Raw genomic sequence first — 22421 nt, 5'->3', positions numbered from 1 at the left:
AGAAAAGCTTAAATTGCAATTCATGTGAATGTAAAAAAAGAAAGAGATTAATTTGCACGAGGACATCTAGAGAGAGCTAGGGTGGCAGAGGACAAACCTAAACAAGACCATCAAGAGCTAAGCCGCATTCGTAGCTGAAACATTTTTCTCTAATGACTTCCATCCCATGCAGTATTACTGTAGGGAAAATATTTTGTTTTTATAAAGGCAATCAAGATTATTCATCATTGCATGTTACACAACAGCACCCAAAGAGAAATATATAAGTATAGGTAATTCCATAGAGGACAGTGTTGCATAAGTCACACTCTGTCCTTCAGTGAGATCTAAGTCTGAGCCTACTTGTAAACATTAATCAATTTTTGCTTTCCCCCAAATTTATATCATTTTCATTACAAATAACTTATAGATTATTTCCAGGTTTAAACTTGAAAGTTTTGGACCACAGATTTCAGTGGTGACTGTTCTTTGACAAACACATGCACCACAATCCACCTTATTTTTCCATAAGAGAGAGTGCGGCCATAAATTTAAAGGAGAAGTCCACTTCCAAAACAAAGATTCACATATAATGTACTCACCCCCTTGTCATCCAAGATGTTCATGTCTTTCTTTCTTTAGTCATAAATACATGTTTTTGGAGGAAAACATTTCAGCATTTTTCTCCATATAATGGACTGATATGGTGCCCCAATTTTGAACTTTAAAAATGCAGTTTAAATGCAGCTTCAAACGATCCCAAATACGGCTGTAAAGATCCCAGTCGAGAAAGAAGGGTCTTATCTAGCGTAACAATTTTATTTTCATAAAAATAATGCAATTTATATACTTTTTAACACCAAACGCAAAAAAATTTTGAAGTTGAGGGAGAAAATACGATTGTTTTTCGACATACCATATTGAGCCAGAATACACAGAGTTCAGGGAGAGCAAGACAAGATGAGCGTTTGAGATTAAAAAGTATTTAAATATGTTTTTTTTTTTTTTTTTTAAAGAATATAACCGATTGTTTCGCTAGATAAGACCCTTCTTCCTTGGCTGTGATCGTTTACAACCGCATTTGGGATCATTTGAAGCCGCATTTAAACTGCATTTTGGAAGTTCAAAATTGGGGCACTAAACCAGTCTATTATATGGAGAAAACTGCTGAAATGTTTTCCTCAAAAAACACAATTTCTGTACGACTGAAGAAAGAAAGACATGAACATCTTGGATGAGAAGGGGGTGAGTACATTACATGTGAATCTTTGTTTTGGAAGTGGACATATCCTTTAATGGGTCTGGTTTCCGGTATCATCCGCTTCCAGCTATTTTTAGCTGTACAGAACAGCTCCTTTTCCTGCTTGATATTGCAAATTGGTGTGGCTTACCACATTATTTTAATGTATTATCTTAATTATGAACACTAGTTTGTAGTGCAACCAGTTTTACTGTTTACTGCACATATTTTTTCTCTATAGCGGCTAATGAACTGGAAGTCTCGCCTGTAGACATGGGTTGGAGGTGATTTTTATTTAAGCGATTCATCTGTCTATTAAACCTTTGACAAAGTACAACCATTCATATTATCACAGAAGTACTGGGATAAAAAGTTCATAGTTCAGTTGTAAACACTGATGTCTGTGGTAGTGCATTAAAGGAGAAGTTCACTTCCAGAACAAAAATGTACTCACCTCTTTGTAATCCAAGATGTTCATGTCTTTCTTCAGTTGTAAAGACGTTGTTTTTTTGAGGAAAACATTTCAGTCCATATAGTGGACTTCTACAGTGTTGCCAAGTTTGTGGTTTTCCCGCGGAATTGGGCTACTTTAATACTGTTGCCGCGGGTTGTTTTTCATGTCCGCAGGTTGAAACACCCCCAATAACGTGATTTTTAACCCCTCGAATGTGGATTGTGAATGTGGTAGGCGGACCCTGCCAAAAAAAAAAAAAAAAAAAAAAAAAGTGTATTTTACAGCCCAGAATGCATTTTTTTACCAAGGAACCCCCCTCGAAATGTGATTGGGCTAGTTTTGAGTGGCAATTTGGTGGGCTTTGTTTGCGAAAACCTGGCAACCCTGGACTTTCTATGTTGCCCACAAGTTTGAACTTCCAAAATGCAGTTCAAATGCAGCTTCAAAGGCCTCTAAATGATGCCAGCCTTATCTTGCGAAACGACTGGTTATTTTCTAAAAAAACAAAAAAAAAAAAAACCATTTACAATTTATATATTTTTTTTACCTCAAATGTTCATCTTGTCTAGCTCGTCTGGTCCTTAGGGTATATGTCGAAAAACCCCCATCTACTTTTCTCCTCCAAATTCAAAATCGTCCTACATCACTGCGGAAGTACCGACCCAGTGTTTACAAAGTGAATGTGCAAAGAAGGTCAAACATCCTTTACAAAAATTTTTTTTTTTTTTTAAAGAAAATAACCAATCATTTCACTAGATAAGATACTTCTTCCTCGGCTGGAATCATTTAGAGCCCTTTCAAGCTGCTTTTAAACTGCATTTTTGGAGATAATTCCTGAAATGTTTTCCTCAAGAAACATAATTTCTTTATGACTGAAGAATAAAAAAGACAAACATCTTGCATGACAAGGGGGTGAGTAAATTACCTGTAAATTTTTGTTCTGGAAGTAAACATATTTAAATAACATCTGGTAAATGAGAACTCCACTTCCAGAACAATAATTTACAGATAATGTGCTCACCCCCTTGTCATCCAAGATGTTCATGTCTTTCTTTCTTCAGTTGTAAAGAAATTGTGTTTTTTGAGGAAAACATTTTAGCATTTTTCTCCATATAGTGGACTTCTATGGTGCCCGAGATTGAACTTCCAAAATGCAGTTTAAATGTGGCTTCAAACAATCCCAAATGTGTTTGTAAACTAAAATGCTCCGCTCGTCTTGCTCTGCCTGAACTGTGTGTGTTATGATTCAAGACAGTTAGGGTATGTTGAAAAACTCCCATCGTATTTTCTCCCTCAACTTCAAAAATCATTTCAAAATCATCCTACACCGCTGCAGAAGTACCGACCCAGTCTTTGCAAAGTGAACATGCAAAGAAGATCAGACACCTTTAACAAAAAAGGTAAAACAGCAATATAGGATGATTTTGAAGTTGAGGGAGAACATGAGATGGAGTTTTTTTGACATACACTAACTGTCAGGAAAAAAACAGTTCAGGCAGAGTAAGACAAGACAAGCGTTTGACATTAAAATGTATATGCATTATTTTTATGAAAATAACTGATCGTTTCATTAGATGGACCCTTATTCCTCGGCTGGGATAGTTTACAAACACAAAATTGTTTGAAGCCACATTTAAACTGCATTTTGGAAGTTCAATCTCGGGCACCATAGAAGTCCACTATATGGAGAAAAATGCAGAAATGTTTTCCTCAAGCACATTTTCTTTCCGACTGAAGAAAAAAAGACATGAACATCTTGGATGACAAGGGGCTGAGTACATAAATTTTTGTTCTGGAAGTGGACTTCTTTAATTGCAATGTTGATTACATTGTTTCGCCACTAGGTGGCGACAAGTGACTCTTTAAAAATGTATTTGTCATTGATTCATTTATTCAAAAGATTTGTTCAAAAACACTGATTCATACAGTAATGGAACAAGTGAAGTATTTATGAGCGAGTCATTGATTCGTTTTTTTAAATAATTCATTCAAATTGATTAAACATTTTTGAATAGAATGAGACAATTAATATTTTGTCACAGCATTTAGTAAATTCCATGTTATTTTGCTTAGTTTCAACAACAAAAAAACCCTGTAATTCTCAGTTTATCCAGAATTGGGCAGCTCCAGCTCCCCAGCTGCATAGAGGTAAATTTAAAATGTGGGCTAACAAAATTCATTACTTACTGAATTTAGGTTAATATTCAACTGTTGTGCTCGGGTACTTTCCTGATATATAGGTCCTGTCATCCACAATGCACCTGCTGAAAAGGCCCTTAGACAAACATAATGACTCTGGGTGACGTCCCTCCACTGCAACTAAACCTGAACCGGATATAACAGAAAAACAGTCATTTTTACAATACACAAAAACAGTCAAATTGGACACTCATAATAATGATTAATATTTCACTATATCACCACACAGAATCAGAAAACAACTGCTAGAGCATGTATTTTGCTCCCGAGTATCAAAAGGACAATCATACTCCAGTCATTTTAAGTTGATCATCTCCATTTTTAATACAGGTGATATGAAACAAATGCAACAACCCTGTTTACACTTGGCTTCACTTGAGCTTCCTTTGGGGGATGGAGGGGCCGTAATGGTGGCTAACATGATCCTAGCAGTAACTGTTAGATTAGAGAGAAGGACTGTACACGATGCAGGTCACTGAATATGCGACAAAAACTTAAGGACAGGTAGGCGACAAACAGATGAGGAAGGGGAAATCATCGTCGAACGTCACATGCACCAACAACCCCCGAGAAAAGCTGTCGTCTTTCCTCTGCGGTTGACAACAGTCACACGGATGTCATAGATACTGAACACATGAAATCAGATCGCAGAAAGGCCACTGATTTCACCTTTTTCTAAAAGCCTGGGTTGGATTTCGTTTGGGGATGACCAGACGCACGCAATAAAGCCATTATCTGCTATACCCCCCTTGCATCGTCCCCCCCAAAACCTCTATTAATTATTTTTTTGTTTTCTTCTCTGTAATATACTTCTCATTATTTACAGGGATGTACACAAAATACACTTAAAAAGAGGATCTTTCATTTCTTTGCAATAAAATGTCACAGGACGCTTAGTATTGTCTCTTTTTTGTTACATTCCAGCCGAGAGCCATTCAAGAAACGGAACGGAAAAATACAGTGGTCAAAAAACACAAATGGCGTGGTCCTTAAAAAGGGGCCGTGTTGGAGTCCTGTTTGTGCCGGTGTGCAGTAATTCTAATGGAGGCTAGTTGGAGTTGAACTGACAGTCGGCGACCCACAATTCCTTAATGTCTTTTAATGTCTCCAGTGTATGACGCTTTCGTTCATCTCGAACACCAAGTGCCTTTTAGCTTTTTCCAACAGGTCGTTGTTGATCGACAGGCAAGTTTAATGAAAAAAAAAAATGTGTGTGGTAGGGGCAGACAATAAGGAGGTGCATGTTATTTTCATTTTCATCTTATTTTTTAATTGATATTATCTCCATCCGGAACTTTTTTTTGTGTGTGTGTTCACAAAAAAGGGTGGTGCGCCCCCTGTTGGAGGGCTCAGGTTCTCCCACAGATGAAAGCAAGGTAGGTTTATTCACGGTCTGGAGAAGGCTTGTGTGCGTGTGTGTATGAATGTGTGTGCCTGACTGGAGAGGAGGCGCGTTTGTGTGTGAGGATATTCACGTCAGTTCAACAGTCACTGTGAGAATAAGTGGCAGGCATATCAGTCCAAGCTTGTGCAAACCAGGAGCTCCATCTGAAAGATGAAATAGAAGTAATTAGTGTTTGGCAGGAAGATGCTTGTCACTTCTTGGTCTTAATCCAGTTTTGCTTATAGCCCTGTCTTAGACAGTTCACTCAAAAACAAAATGAAGTTCTGTCATTATTTACTCGCATTTGTGGTGCAATAAAAGGCTTCAAAAATGACTAAGCTAAAAAAGTACCCATATGATTTGTTAGTCATATGTTCCAGGATACACAATAGCTCTGTGTAAGAAAATGTATTCATTATTCACTACCAAATCAGATTATTCATGCAAATCATTATGCAAATCTCAAATTAAATATTCAGAAAGTTGTATGCCATAACATTTGATGTTACTGATGTACAACGTGTGGAATATTTGATTTAATGGGATAGTTCACCGCAAAATGAAAATTCTGACATCAATTATTCACCCTCATGTCATTCCAAACCCGTAAGACCTTTGTTCATCTTTGGAACACAAATTAAGATATTTTTAATGAAATTTGACCGCTTTCTGACCCTGCATAGACAGCACTGCAACTGCCACAATTAAAGGAGAAGTCCACTTCCAGAACAAAGATTTACAGATAATGTACTTCAAATGACCCCCTTGTCATCCAAGATGTTCATGTCTTTCTTCAGTCGTAAAGAAATTGTTTTTTGAGGAAAACGTTTCAGGATTTTTCTCCATATAGTGGACTTCTATGGTGCCCCAAGTTTGAACTTCAAAAATGCAGTTTAAATGCGGCTTCAAATGATCCCAAATGTGGTTATAAACAATCCCAGGCGAGGAACGAAACAATCCGTTATTTTCATAAAAATAATACAATTTATGTACTACTTAAAGGAGAGCTCCACTTCCAGAACAATTTTTACAAATAATTACAAATAATTTACTCACCCCCTGGTCATCCAAGACGTTCCTGTCTTTCTGTCTTCAGTCGTAGAGAAATTATGGTTTTTGAGGAAAACATTTCAGGATTTTTTTTTCTTTTTTTCATATAATGGACTTCAGTTGTGCCCCCGATTTTGAACTTCCAAAATGTAGTTTAAATACAGCTTCAAAAGGCTCTAAATGATCCACACTCCACTCTCACTCCCCGAGACGACTCGTTCTTCCCGAGTCACATTAAAGATCCTTTCAAAATGAACAAATCATTGAAGAATGCGCATCCCAGAGCCTGTGCTACATGAGCTTTTGTGCTTAAAAAGTATACACATTTTTATTTTTCGAAAAAAATGATCATCGTTTCGCTAGATAAGACCCTTCTTCCTCACCTGGGATTGTTTATAACCACATTTGGGATCGTTTGAAGCCGCATTTAAACTGCATTTTTGAAGTTCAAACTTGGGGCACCATAGAAGTCCGCTATATGGAGACTAAATGCTGAAACATTTTCCTCAAAAACCATAATTTCTTTACGCCTTCAGACAGAATGATATGAACATCTTGGATGACAAGGGGGTGAGTAAATTATTTGTAAATTGTTGTTCTGGAAGTGGACTTCTCCTTCAAACGCTTGTCTTGACAGTTAGGGTATGTCGAAAAACTCACATCTCATGTTCTCCCTCAACTTCAAAATCGTCCTATATCGCCGGTTTACCTTTTTTGATCTTTGCATGTTCACTTTGCAAAGACTGGTTTGGTACTTCTGCAGCGATGTAGGATGATTTTGAAATAATTTTTTAAGTTGAGGGAGAAAATATGATTGGAGTTTTCGACATACCCTAACTGTCTTGAACCAGAATACACAGTTCAGGCAGAGAAAGACAAGACGAGCATTTGAGATTAAAAAGTATTTAAATTGTAATTTTTTAAAAATGAAAATAACCGATTGTTTTGCTAGATATGACCCTTCTTTCTCGACTGGGATCGTCTACATCCGCATTTGGGATCGTTTGAAGCCGCATTTAAACTGCATTTTGGAAGTTCAAACTTGGACTGGCCATTATATGGAGAAAAAATGCTTAACTGTTTTCCTCAAAAAAACAATTTCTTTACGACTGAAGAAAGAAAGACATGAACATCTTGGATGACAAAGGGTTGAGTACATTATCTGTACATTTTTGTTCTGTTTGCTCTTTAAGGCCCAGAGAGGCGGGACAAGAACGGTAAAACAGTCCATGTGACATCAGTGGTTCAACCGTAACATTATGAAGCTATGAGAATATTTAAAGAAAACAAAAATAACGACTTTATCCAACAATTTCTTCTTTTCTGTGTCAGTCTTTGATGCGTGTTCACAAGAGTACCAGACTGACATGGAAGAGAAGAAATTGTTGAATAAAGTCGTTATTTTTGTTTTCTTTGCGCACAAAAAGTATTCTTATAGTTTTATAACATTAAGGTTGAACCACTGATGTCACATGGACTACTTTACTGATGCCCTTTCTGGGCCTTGCACGTAGTAGTTGAGTTGAGGTCTATACAGTGTCTAAAAGCTCTTGGATTTCATCAAAAAATATCTTAATTTGCATTCCTGAAGATAAACAAAGTTTGTATGGGTTTAAAACGACATGAGGGTGACTAATTAATGACAGAATTTTCATTTTTGGGTGAACTATTCCTTTAAGAGCTGCAAAGTCACGTACAACTTTTAAAGCAGTTTTTGTGTTCCACAGATCTATCCCAATCATAAAGGTTCTGTCTAATAAAGGAGCAAGCAGAGCTCCTTACTTTCTGCATGAGAGACTCAGTCTAGTTGTCGTACAGCGGGCAAGAAAGCTGTATGAGCGAGCTTCTTTTCTCAGGTACTTTGCTGTAATTGTCTAATGCACTCTAAAAGGGTTGAACGAGCTGTACGGCGGTGCTGGATCACCGGGGCCACAACTTTCATGCATACTACACAATGTTCAATAAGCACTAAATGATGATGGCTGTCGCAAGTATTATGAGCAATACTTCTTCAGTGCTGAAGTAATTTTATTACCATCTCTCTCATTTTCATTGACAAAACAAGTGGTAATATATAACATTACTTCCACTTTTATGGTTTATATTGGTGTTAGTGCTATAATTAATATAACATAAGTACCACTTCATACCCACGATATGAATACCTTTTTTTATGATCTAAACTCTGTGGTTATGTTCAGAATGGAATACTAGGATACCACAGCACAGTATATGGGCCATTCTACGGAGTTGGAAAAAAAATATATATTTTTCCAAAAAACAAATGGTATGTATGCAAGTTGTATAATATCCAAGGTATACATTTAGTATTTTCAGAGAGAATATTTGTCCTCTCCCCAGATTTTTCTACCAAAACACAGTAATAATAATCTAATTAGAAGGGTTATATTGACCTATTAAGATTTGCTTGCATGTACATTGTAAATATATATATATAATTTTTTTTTTTTTTGCTATTTATTAACATTTTTCCAGAGGTAAATCCATAACAATTGACTTTTTAACAATATTTCAAGTGTAATTTATGAGATTTGTTACAATTTTTCTTTGAAAAAGGCAAAAAGTTGAACACAGATTTCAAAGGTACATTACAAAATTTTAACTTGCATACTAAACCACTACTAAAGCATACTAAAATAAAAAAAAAAAAAGAAAAATGGCATAACTGTACTAAGATTTAGTTTATTTCCCTCAAAAATGAGGATTATGTGTTCCCTTTTGTCACTTAAAATTATGTTTTACTTCACTTATAAAATAATCAAAAAGATACTTTTAAAAACAACAATAAAAAAAATACAAAAAATATTTAAATATCATTTCCATAAGTTGAAATTTAGGGGTTAGGGTTCGGGACAGCCACCTCCCAATTAAAAGTACCCAATAAATATATTAAGCTTACTAATATTTGAAATATTATTGTGGGTTTCAACCTTCATCTTAATAAACATATAAGATTTGAATATTTAAATGCTTTTTAAATGTGTTTTTTGCTTGTGGGACAGCAGTTTGCACCTGTTCTGTAGAATGGCATATATAGTGTATACTGCCTACAATTAGAAAAGAGTGTAAATGTATATAAAATGCTATACTACGTTGTTGTCACGTGACCTCATGACCTGTCTCACAAGTAATTCTTAAATTATGTAATGTTAATTAAAATTGTGCATTGTGCTCGGAATGTACAATGCATATACTGGCAAATGCATTAGGCCATCCATAAAGAAATTAACATACTGTGCAAATGATAATATATGTATGTAGAGTACTACAGCAGTTTGCCATTCTGTACCTAACCAGCCTTTTTTAACAAAGGATCCAGCAGGAGAATTCCAGACTTTAGGCCATTTGTGAGCACTAGAGTCTTTAGGGTGTTATTTTGTGAGTCGAGAGGGTGTTTGAGATTCAGACACATGTCAGACATAGTGACCTCCCGAGGCCTTGTTCTACAAGCCATTTGACTTGCATACGAGGGGCATCTGAGGCTCGACTCAAGATCAGCGCTCACGTTGACCTGATTCTGTCCTTGCTCTCACACACCTGCCCTGCCGCATTTGCATATTCAAATTTACATCCGTAGATGCGGCGGTGCACAGGAAAGAGGTGCGGTGAGGGATTTTGGGTGAGGCAAAAGGAAAAAGGATAAGAGAAAAACACAAGAAATAAAAAAAAAAGGCAGAGGCCTCCTTCAACCTTCTGCTTGACAGTTCTTCATCTTTACATATGAGACTCTAAGAAACTGTAAATGAGCCAGCACTGAATGTATAAAACAACTGTAATCCATCACTGAATTATATTTGCTGCGGACGCACTGGTGCATTGGTAAGTGATGGCTCACTTCTAGATTCTAAATGATGAAAGCAGCAAGCCTTCGGAAGACACATGGCCTCTTGAGAGGAGGAGAGGACGAAGGGAGACCAGAAACAATAAAAACACAGCGTGTAGCTTTAGAAAAGTCTCAGAGAGGGAAAGAATTAAAAAGAAAACTGAAATAAAACTGAACTATTACAGTATTTTCCTTTCCCTGGATGGTATCTGAAAAGCATTGTACTACAGCATCCTTTCAATCTATAGAATAGCTGGTTATTGGATTTACGGTATTCTTCTGTCCTCAGTATGGTTATAGAGGAAAGCTTATACTTTTTACATGCTGTATAGCTGTAATTTATCAAACTACAATTTAGCAATTTCACAATTATATCAGGCGTAGGAAGCAAACGCTGCTTTTGAAACATACAGCATTACAAGAGACCAGTTCCACACAATGTACTGCATTTATATATAGTATACTCAAAGGATTGTGTAATTCAATCAGTGGTGCACAGTTGTAATCTCAGAAACTAATATGGTGATTTGGCATCCAATTTGGCACAAAAAAGGTCTTAACTTTTGGCACTAGACAACCCACTACGATACAAGTAAGTCTTCACTCTGGGCGAGTGTGTGAGTTAGAGGCTAAATATAAGTTTAACACATATATACAGTTTAAGTCAAAAGTTTACATACACCTTGCAGAACCTGCAAAATGTTATTTTACCAAAATAAGAGGGATCAGTCAAAATCCATGTTATTTTTTTTTTTATTTAGTACTGACCTGAATAAGATATTTCACATAAAAGACATGTACATATAGTCCACAAGAGAAAATAAAAGTTTAATTTTAAGTTTAAAATTACCCTGATCAAAAGTTTACATACACTTGATTCTAAATACTGTGTTGTTAGTTGAATGATCTACAGTTGTTATTTTTTGTGTTTAGTAATAGTTGTTAATGAATTCCTTGTTTGTCCTGAACAGTTAAACTGTCCACTGTTCTTGAGAAAAATCCTTTAGGTCCCACAAATTCTTTGGTTTTTCAGCATTTTTGTGTATTTGAACCCTTTCCAACATTGACTGTATGACTTTGAGATCCATCGTTTTACACTGAAGACAACCGAGGGATTCATACGTAACTATTACAGAAGGTTCAAACGCTCACTGATGCTTCAGAAAATGAATGACGACGTGTACATTTTTCTTATTTTGCCTAAATATCACATTCATATGATTCATATTCAATACCATATTTCCTTCTGAAGCATCAGACCCTTCTGTAATAGTTGCATATGAGTCCCTTAGTTGTCCTCAGTGTTTTGAACAGGGTCATTTTTATAAATTCAACTATTATTTTCTCTTGTGTACTATATGTAAACATCTTTTACGTATCTTATTCAGGTCGGTACAAATTTTTTTTTTTTTTGTATGAGCCCTTTTATTTTGGTAAAATAATTAACATTTTGCAGATTCTGCAAGGTGTATGTAAACTTTTCACTTCGCCAAACACTCTGACTGAGTGCTTCAGAGATACACTCTCTGTCAAGTGATCTGTGCTATTTTTCAATTCATCTGAATGGATGTGCAGCGTAGCTGTATTTGACGTACTGTAAACTCTTGTGTGAAGAGCTGAGCGCACTGATTGTTTCTCACACACGCAAAGAAAGAGAGAGAGAGAGTCTTACATACTATGCAGAATTGGCGCGCTACATGTAAACGATATTCTTATATTTTCCTGTCAAAATAACAGAGCTGATTTACAATTCTTCAGCTTTTAAGAATTCTACCAGTTTTGCTGAACTAATGTGCAAACAGAAATATCATTGGCTGGTGCTCACTTACTATTGTTTGATTTCAGCAAATCAGTTCGAGCGAACACAGACATCGTGATTAATATTCATGAACCCAGCAGCTCATTAATCCTTAGTGTGTTTTGTATTGTTATAGTAGTAGAATTCATAGTCTTAATATCTTTTCAGTATTATTATTATTATTTTTTTTTTTTACTAGCCAATGGCGATTCTGTCAAGGTGTTTGTAGGGGATTGTTACTGGTTCATTTATCACCCAAGGTTTGAAGGTCTGGTATTGTGGGATACAGTATTTTGACCTTTCCTTTTTGCATTTTAAAACTAGTAATGGTTCCAAAACATGTTTTCTGTGCTAAATCTTTTGGTAAATATTGAGTCAATTAGATATTGCTTTTGGTTCATGTTTCATTTTTGAAATAGAAGATCATGTTGAGTGCAGTGCATTTTGAGACAGTGTTCTGACCTTGCTGCATCTCTGAAATTGTAAAAAACTTCAGTTGTGCAATTATACCACTCAAAGGAAGAAAACACTGTGGAATTGCTCTCTTGTAATTCCTAATTCATCAAGGAGTCTTCTCAAACCAGAGGGAGCAAAAAGCTCACACAGCCAAGGAATCTAATCATCGAAGCATTCAAATACTTACTGTTCGGATTCTGTGTGTTTTTCATCATACTTGGGTTTTCTGCAGAACAGAGAAAGAGGAGGGGGAGTTGAAGATTAAGAGATGGAGAGGGAGAGAGAAGAATGTATTAATAGATAATACAAGAGATAACCATCACAGGTTTGTGGTCTAATGAAAGATGAAAACCACGAGTCTCTTAGAGACAAAACTAGAACAGCGCCGAAGCGCTATCGGCAGCCAAAGTTCACAAGTTCACTCCTATTCTTGGCAGGCTTCAATGTAAAATCCACCAAAGACTGGAACCTTTTGAACTTTGAGCTCTGTGTGGACGCACACATAATCGAACTCAAAAAAAAAACAAAATCTTTTCCAAGAATCTTCCCCCTCGACCTATATGGCAGCAGCAAAAATCTATTAACAAGACCTGACGCTGCAAGCTTCCTTTCTCCTAAATGCTCATCTTTGTTCTTTAATACAGCTGATGGGCTCTAATGAATGGCTATTGAAACGGGTCAATAGTAGCCCAGTTCAAAAGCTCTTAATCACCATTCTCCCCTCTGTGCCACCCGTGTTTAGACTCAAAAGCACAAGGATGTTTTGAATGAGGCGGATAATGACGCGGGCCGCACTTGGCTGTTAAGTAGACATTAACGCTCCTCCACGTGAACTGTTCCTGAGGCGTCGTCCTCCCCAAAGAACTGCTTTCACCAAAAGGCCTGCTATAATATATGCCACCCAACAATTTGTAGATGTATAGGCCATGAATAGGCCTGACAAATAGGAGTGATGGACACTTGTGTCACAATGAAAACCGATAATTGAACATTATGTGGTTATTTATCCACCATGTTGTTTCTAAGCTGTATTTTTGTCCATAGAACAAAAACGACAAACGTTTTTTGTGCAGTAACAATAAATTAGGATTGAAGCTTGAAGGTTCAAGAAGGATACGACTGCACCATAAAGGCATCATGGTCCATACAATTCACCCATAAACAGTGATCAATTAAAAGGATAGTCCACCCAAAAATAAAACCACTGGTGTGACATGGACTATTTTAACGATGTCCTTACTATCTCTCTAGGCCTTGAACCAAAGTCCCTGCCTATGCAGGGACACAAAAATATCCAGATTTCATCAAAAATATCATAATTTGTGTTCCAAGGATAAACGGAGGTCTTACGGGTTTGGAACGACATAAGGGTGATTAATTATTGACAGAAATTTTATTTTTGGGTGAACTAACCCTTTAAAGGAGAAGTCCACTTCCAGAACAATAATTTATAGATAATGTACTCACCCCCTTGTCATTCAAGATGTTCATGTCTTTCTTTCTTCAGTAATTATGTTTTTTGAGGAAAACATGTCAGCATTTTTATCCATTTCTAATATGGTGCCCCGAGTTTGAACTTCCAAAATGCAGTTTAAATGCGGCTTCAAACGATCCCAGCCGAGGAAGAAGTGTCTTGTCTTGCTCTCCCTGAACCGTGTGTATTCTGGCTTAAGACAGTTAGGGTATGTCGAAAAATTTTTACCGTATTTTCTCCCTCAACTTCAAAAATCATTTCAGAATCATCCAACATCGCTGCAGAAGTACTGACTCAGTCTTTGCAAAGTGCACATGCAAAGAAGATCAAACACCCTTAACAACAAAGGTAAAACAGTGATACAGAATGATTTTGAAGTTGAGGGAGAAAATATGAGTTTTTCAACATACCATAACTGTTTTGAGCCAGAATACACAGAGTTCAGCGAGAGCAAGACAAGATGAGCATTTGAGATTAAAAAGTATATAAATTGTATTATTTTTATGAAAATAACCGATCGCTTTGCTATATAAGACCCTTCTTCCTCAGTTGGGATCGTTTACAACAGCATTGGGGTTAGAGGTCTGCTACCCAACCCGAGCCCGACGGGTCCCGAGATTCTCTCGGGTTTCAGGACACGGGTTAATATTTAACGAATAGCTTCAGGTTCGGGTCGGGCTCGGGTTTGTAGCTAAGGTAAAACTATATGCAGCAGACTAAACTTTCATTGATGCACACACATTACTTGCACATAGAGATCGGAGAACGCGCAGGGCAAACACAGAAACATTGTGGCGCAGAGAAACGTTTATTAATAAAACAGCATCGATACTGACTGGCTACGTTATTTTTCTCAGCAACGAGTGGGTAAAATCGCTGTAACTAAACTCAGCTTCATTGTTTGCAGAGAGAGAGATGCACAGACGCAGGTAATCACACAAGAAACATTCAGTCCCCTCTCTATAGTTAATTAATTCAAACAAATATTATAATTAATTCAAATAAATGTGATCTTACCACACTTAATCTCTGTGTTTGATTTAAAAAATACAGAATGCTAGAACGAGCCATAACTGACGAAAATGACCGTAATTTTTACCCTTTGCCTCCAAGTTGTGCACTAAAATCATGCTAGCTGGCTCATGCTAGCTATAACATTTGTTAAATAGGCTATATTTAAAACGAAATTCGTTTTGCTCTTGTGTCTGCCCTGATCTAGCGGTCTCTATGTTGCAACGGCATACACTTATTAGCAGAAAAAATTATAACGGTTTACAAAGAAAACTGCACAGCGGAAGAATTATGATCTTGTCGTTCCAACCATTAAAAAACTCTGCGAATTTATGAGACCATTGCACCTGTTGTTCGTAAAATTTCCTAACAGGTAAGTGCTTTTTTTGCCTTGCATGTTGAACCGGCCGTGAGCCTTAATTAAACAGATTTTTTGTATTTGTTTACTGGCCGTTGCATGCAATCGCGAAATACAGCATATTTAGTTTAGTTATTCGTTGTGAAAACCAATTTTGGGTTCGGGCTCTAAATTTAATAGTGCTGCTCGGGTCGAGTCGGGTCGGGTCAGACCATCTCGGATACAGGCCGGTTCGGGCTTCAGTTTAAAGCCCGCGCAGACCTCTAATTGGGATCGTTTGAAGCCGTATTTAAACTGCATTTTGGAAGTTCAAACTCGGGGCACCACAGCAGTCCATTATATGGAGAAAAATCCTGAAATGTTTTCCTCAAAAAACATCATTTCTTTACGACTGAAGAAAGAAAGACATGATCATCTTGGATGACAAGGGGGTGAGTACATTATCTGTACACTGTTGTTCTGGAAGTGGACTTGCTATTCACTGAAATTCTTGATGTCTGCCTGCACATTTAAATAATTTCTTTTTAGGATTCAGTTCACAAAACCAGTATAAATTCACTCATTTAATTATCTGGTTGCAGTGGTTGACAGTTCACTCAAGTTGAAGCTACTGCATGATTTCACATAAGTTGAAATATAAAGGATGGACAACTTGGAAAGATGGACTTTAATGAAGTATTTAAGATTCTTTTGCATTCTTTTTGAAGTTTGAAAGCTTCAGTTCCCATTCCTTATACAGTATTTGTATAAAAATGGCTTAATTCAGTGAATGATGTCTAGTTATTTTCTCAGAAATTAATATAGTTATTTGTAAAATGTAATTAAAATTGTGTAAAAAAATGTTTTAGCAAATAAGCACTGTTTTTGTTACATTTGTTATTCTCAAAATGAAAGCCCAAGTCAAATGCAAAGCATTGAATCCCTGCATCTCTATTTTTTTTTTTTAAACTTTAGCTCTACAGTTTTGCACAAAATAAATAGTTTGTAATGACACGAGGGTGGGTAAATGACTACAGCTGTATGTGTGTTGCACATGATCATACATTATTTTGAGGAGCGAGAAGCAATTGTTTTTGCATGTGGTTGAATCTACAATAAACCACTGATTCAATTAATCATGGATGCAATTGTATGTTCACGCCTGATGGTGAACCGTATTCAGCTTGTTGTCCTCAGCCTTGGCTGTCATTCGGATTATCCAGAGGAACACCGACTGTCCTTCATCTTCCAAAGCACATCTTTGATTAGATCTGCGCTCACGCTATAGGCAGATCTCTCATAAACCCTGACAGCCTCGAAAGCTCAGGGGGGAAATTAGTCCAGGGGCGGCAAAACACACACACGCACACACAACAGCGTCAGCGAGCAATCTCTTTCTAACATCAGTGAAAACAAAGCCAGGACTTAGTGGGCACAGCATCTGTTTCAGCAGCAAAGGATGGCTAGACAAAACCACAGGGGAACGAAACTGTCACACAAAAAGGCTATTTTTCTTTTAACAAGATGTTGATTTCATATTTGTGCGAACGAAAGATAATATCCCTTAAGAAAAGACACCTGTGGCCTAAAAATTTCAAAGGTACTGGAGATTTGACGGTCATGTATTAATGTAGTCATCTATTATCTGTCACAAATTTTCAAAATAAGCTGCTGCTTAGTTGAAATAAATGTCTTTATATGTTATATCTGGTTTTATTTTGTACTTTCTCTTTGGAGTAAACTTCACTAAAATTAATGACATGACAAAACATTGATTGATTTTAAAGGATACTGTTCTTAAAAGACAAGAAACTCCAGTAGAACACAAAAACACAATTAGAAACAGAATTCAATAAGCAAAAGCCTTTAATTATTGTATGTAGGATAGAACTAGGAGTTACTGCTGGAACTACTCACCAAAAACAATGAGGCGTATGTGTGTGTCAGTGGAGCCCAGTGGATTTTGGGCCGTGCAGCGGTACATGGAGCCATTGAGTTCTGCAGGCACTCGCTCCAACACCAGCTCCTTTCCATCTCTCTCGGCGCTGCCGTCCAACAGTCTGCCCCCAACCCGCGTCCAAGTGAATAGAGGCTCGGGAAACACCTCATTCTGGAAGTAGTATGTGCACGTGTTTAGTACACATTAGGGAAAAATGATGAAAAAAAAAAAAAAATCAGTCAAGGTACAGGGAGGGATGTACAATATATTGGTAGTAAATCAGTTATTGACAATTTATTAGATCTTAAATTGCTAGACAGCATTTTAGTGGCATGTTAAAAAAAAAAAAAAAATCTAAAATTACAAGATTAAAGTCGTAATATTTTGAGAATAAAGTAAAAATGTAGAGAATGAAGTCGAAATGGTTCAAGAATAAAGTCAAAATTACTAGAATGAAATTGTGAGAGTATAACCTGCGCATGCAAATGGCCCTGATTGGGAGCACCAGAGAGATTGCTTGGCCACCGGAATTAATTTGAATATATGTGGGATTATTAGCAGAAATCATACCAAGCTACTCACAGGGACAGTATGCTTAGAAAAATATTTCACGTCTTCGACTGCAGTCATTAGGCCTATTTGTAGTGCGTCAGCCACCCAGTAATAGTAATAAGCTTTGTGCTTTTGGTACTTTTAATATAAAACAAAGCCTCAGCTTTCAAAATCTGCCAGTTTTTTAGTTAAATACAAACAATGATTGCAATAATGTTTTTCATGCTCTTTCACTGTATTAATGTGACTCAGTTGTCTTTTCGATTACAATGAAACTAATGTTTATTTAAATTTAATGCTCTGTTTTCAGCTCTGTTTTGTAAAAGTTCCACCATTTTCCACCAAATTCCACCACCTATTCCGCAAAAAACGTCTGTGGCATCCAATCTGTCATTCCTCGTATGTAATTAAAAACAGCTATATAATGTTCTAAAGGTTGAAGTGGACTCCAACTCGTTAATGTAAGTTATACTGTTGTCTTTTCTGAGGTATATAAGTGAATAAGCTGTTTTATTGACAGTATATTGCAGTAAATGATTGGAAATAATATTTAACGACTTCCATTTATTATTTGTAGCGTGCCAGCCACCCAGTAATTGCAATAATTTTGTGCTTTGTTGCTTTATAATGTAACACAGTTCAGATTTCAAATTCTGTCAGTTTTATCACAAAATACAAATTATGTGTTTTCTCTTTATGTCATGTTCATAGCACGATATAAACATGAAGGAACATCAGAAGGAATGAAAAAAAAAGTATAGTCTAATTTAACGAAACAAATGTCTCGACTGACTGACTATTCACATTAAGTGTAAACTGAGGCAAATACATCTGTCACACCACATTAGAGAGTGTGAAAAACACATTATTGTAATAGACAAAATGTATTTCATTATAAAACTGATTTTAAAAGCTGAAATTTTAGAATATTTCTCGGTGCTCCTAATCCAGGCCATTTGTATGCGCAATAGGCTAGAATATACTCTCAAAATATTATAACTTTAATCTTGTAATTGCTACTAAATAATTCTCGTAATTGACTTTATTCTCAAAATATTTCGACTTTATTCTTGTAATACTTTAACTTTATTCTCTAAGTATTACTACTTTAATCTTGTTAACGTGGCAGTAAAGCGCTGTTGTAAAATTGTGCATGATTTATCCTATATCAACATTTGCTGTCATTTAACATTTACCTAAAAAAACATTTTCTTCGTTCAAAAGGTAATTTCTCAAAAAGAATATCAATTTTTTAATACAACATAATGTTGTGACGTGTAAAATTATAATTGATTTGAATGGTTTATTTTACATTTATTTATATAAAATAATACAGAATTTATGTGACAGTTTAAATAATTATCAGCTTATCTGCATTGCCAGAATATTAATATCAGTGCATCCCTTAGAAATACAGTACAGTAAATAAAAAGGCATCTTAAGTCATTAAGAAACATATTATAAATATTACATTAGCTGCTGAGGCTTTGTTTTATATAAAAAGTACCAAAAGCACAAAGCTTATTACTATTACTGGGTGGCTGACGCACTACAAATAGACCTAATGACTGCAATCGAAGACATGAAATATTTTTTTCCAAGCATACTGTCCCTGTGAGTAGCTTGGTATGATTTTTGCTAATAATCCCACATATATTCAAATAAATTCCGGTGGCCAAGCAACCTCTCTGGTGCTCCCAATCTGGGCCATTTGCATGCGCTCAAAATATTATAACATTAATCTTGTAATTGCTACGAAATAATTCTCGTAATTGACTTTATTCCCAAAATATTTTGACTTCATTCTCAAAACATTTCGACTTTATTCTTGAAACACTTCGACTTTATTCCTGTAATCTTGACTTTATTCTCAAAATATTTAGACTTTATTCTTGTTATACTTTAACATTATTCTCTAAATATTACTACTTTAATCTTGTAATTTTAGATTTTTTTTATTTGTTAACGTGGCAGTAAAATGCTGTTGTAAAATTGTGCATGATTTATCCTATATCAACATTTGCTGTCATCTAACATTTACCTAAAAAAAATTTTCTTCGTTCAAAAGGTCATTTCTCAAAAAGAATATCAATTTTTTAATACAACATCATAACGTTGTGACGTGTAAAATTACAATTGATTTTAATGGTTTATTTTACATTTATTTAGGTAAAATAATACAGAATTTATGTGACAGTTTAAATAATTATCAGCTTATCTGCATTGCCAGAATATTAATATCAGCGCATCCCTTAGAAATACAGTACAGTAAATAAAAAGGCATCTTAAGAAACATATTATGAATATTACAAACCCATTTTTTTAAAATAAATAAAACATTCAATACTCAATACCTTTCCGTTTGGAAGAAAGGACAGAAAATAAAAGAAATAAATCTTGCACCAAGTTATCAATGCAATATTATATGGAGCATTTCTTGTTAAAGGCTTTTCCAGGAAGAGGAATGTAAGGGGTTTGATGGTTGTTAGGGGGGGGATCACATCAAACAGGTAGTTCACAAGAGGCAAAAGAATATCAAGTATTCTTATACGCTCCTTTACAGCGGTCCATGGTGTAGCATTGTCTGCAACTATGCCTGGAAGCCCACTAACACAATACACAATTTCATGTCTATCTGAACAAGTCATTGCTTTTGAATACTTGTGAAAGCTCACTACTGAATCATTTGATTCTACACAAGAGAACAGGTGTGATGAAACCCCGAAATCTCAGTGCCTGAGCCAAGGCCACATCCTGATTCATTGTAGATCCAGTTTCCGGACATGGGAGAGGATGTCTTTCCCCTGCTGATCAAACCAATCTACCCATGTTCTAGGTGTGATAAGTGACTGGCTGGCGCAATCCATCTAACTTCACAAAATCATGTGGCTTGTCTGGGTGACCTTTGATAATGGCTCATTGGAAAGTGTGGCTTGGCTGTGTGTCACTGGACTTCCACATTCACACCATGACAGCAGTGAAATGAGTTTGCACTTGCTGGTGGAATCAGGTCACATCCAGATAAAAAAAAATAAAATATCCCCTATGGCACTCGCACAGTTAAAAATCAAGACAAGACAAGCTCTTGTAGGGCATAAACGCTTTGCACTCTAATCAAATACAAATTTTAAATTAGTAAGGAAGGAGACACCAGTGTGACCCCATTTGTTGGTGGTTAACTGCAGTCTAAGTAAACCAAAGGGGATATTGAGTGTTTTTTTTTTTGTGACTGTTTGAACTGCAGGGTAGTATTTAGTTTTCCGTGTTAACATTTATCTTATCTACATGTGAAACCCAAGGCCTTGGAGCAGCTAAGGATAAGGGAGATGTTCTTCCAAATAAATCTCTATTGGCTTTAAAATCCTCTGAAATCTTTTGTGTAAATATTAAGATCCAAACCGGATTTATGTCCCCGTCAAGCCTGTTTATGGTGACCATTCTTTGTATTATTTAAAGGTGTACTTCAAATATGTAAAACGTGGGTGGAATAAACACACAGATCTGCCAGACAAACTACCCATGCACCAACCTACTCACGTAACTTCAACCTAGCGCATTTTCCATCCAAAAACCCCAGAAGAGAGTTAATTCTTAAATGGAACATGGTTTCTAGCTGGTCTGAACCGATTTGTCATGAGCTGGTCTGTACAGACCAGCGAATGACCAGTTTAGACAAACTAACAGCCTGTTTTAACCAGCTAGAGCCTTGGAATTCCCAGGAGGAATAAAACAGCTACTGTAACATTCTTTTAAATTCATGACACAAACAAAATAGCGTAAAGTAGATTCAGTGATGATAGCATATCGGCTCTAATTTCTTTCCACCTGAATGCCGTTGGCTAGACACATCTCTGAGTCAGACCTGTCACAAAGATTGGGCGGATCATCACCAAACTGTTCTGTGTTTATCTGCTGGAGAAGATTTTTTTAGCTCTTGGCAGACGGTGATAGTTACACTGAGACAATCTCCCTGCTTCACTAGGCTTGTGGAGCTGATGGACTATTGAAGCAAGTATAAATTTGGCGCCGTTGACAGTAAAGCGCTCCTGGCTAGCTCTGTGCTCGCACCTGTTTTGCTAGCTAGTCTGACAAGAACAAACGAAAGCAGCAAAATCCCTGAAAGCTGCAGTGAAATACATCAACAAACAGCTGATTTGTTTTTTAATCAGATGCTCTTGTGCCTTCTGGTGAGAATACCAAACACACCACACAAACACAAGTAAGAGGAGTTTAGCATTAGCATATAAGAAGCCAAATGTTAGCATAATAAATCAACCTGCCTTGTTTCTGGGGCTAGCATAGATTTTTGACGGCAAAAAGTAATTTTTTTTTAGATCAGTTCTAGTGTCTTTTACTGGAAAGTCTTAAAATACCTCAACACCACAACAACCTATACAAATGAAATTTGTATAATTTTTTTTTTTTTTTACTCATTCTAAATGAATTACTACCTTTCTGGGCCTTGAACCTGTCTTTAGCCTATGTAGGGTCAGAAAGCTCTTGGATTTCATCAAAAATATCTTAATTTTTGTTCCAAAGGAACAGGTTTAAAACGACATGAGGGTGAGTAATAAATGACAGAATTTTCATTTTTTGGTGAACTGTCTCTTTAAGAAAATATTTTGCACTGCTGTGAAACATGAGCTATTTCCTTTAACAGCTAACAGCATGCAAACCGGATAAACATCTAAATGGAACAAATGT

The 22421-nt window shown here is 36.3% G+C and overlaps 1 protein-coding gene across 2 annotated transcripts in view; it reads right to left on the bottom strand.

The window, feature by feature from the left end:
- Positions 1-3639: 3639 nt before the first annotated feature.
- Positions 3640-22421, bottom strand: part of igsf21a (immunoglobin superfamily, member 21a) — a 290573-nt gene continuing 271791 nt past the window's right edge. For both annotated transcript variants that reach the window (XM_051122271.1, XM_051122272.1), the window contains exons 8-10: positions 17144-17336; positions 12592-12630; positions 3640-5420 (exon numbers count right to left, since the gene is read on the bottom strand). In XM_051122271.1, coding sequence (XP_050978228.1) covers positions 5344-5420; positions 12592-12630; positions 17144-17336 — 309 coding nt within the window. In that variant the 3' untranslated portion in view covers positions 3640-5343. The remainder of the gene's footprint in view (positions 5421-12591; positions 12631-17143; positions 17337-22421) is intronic.

This window comes from Labeo rohita, chromosome 11 (assembly GCF_022985175.1).
Source record: "Labeo rohita strain BAU-BD-2019 chromosome 11, IGBB_LRoh.1.0, whole genome shotgun sequence".
Taxonomy (NCBI): Eukaryota; Metazoa; Chordata; class Actinopteri; order Cypriniformes; family Cyprinidae; genus Labeo; species Labeo rohita.
This window is presented reverse-complemented; position numbering and strand designations above follow the sequence as displayed.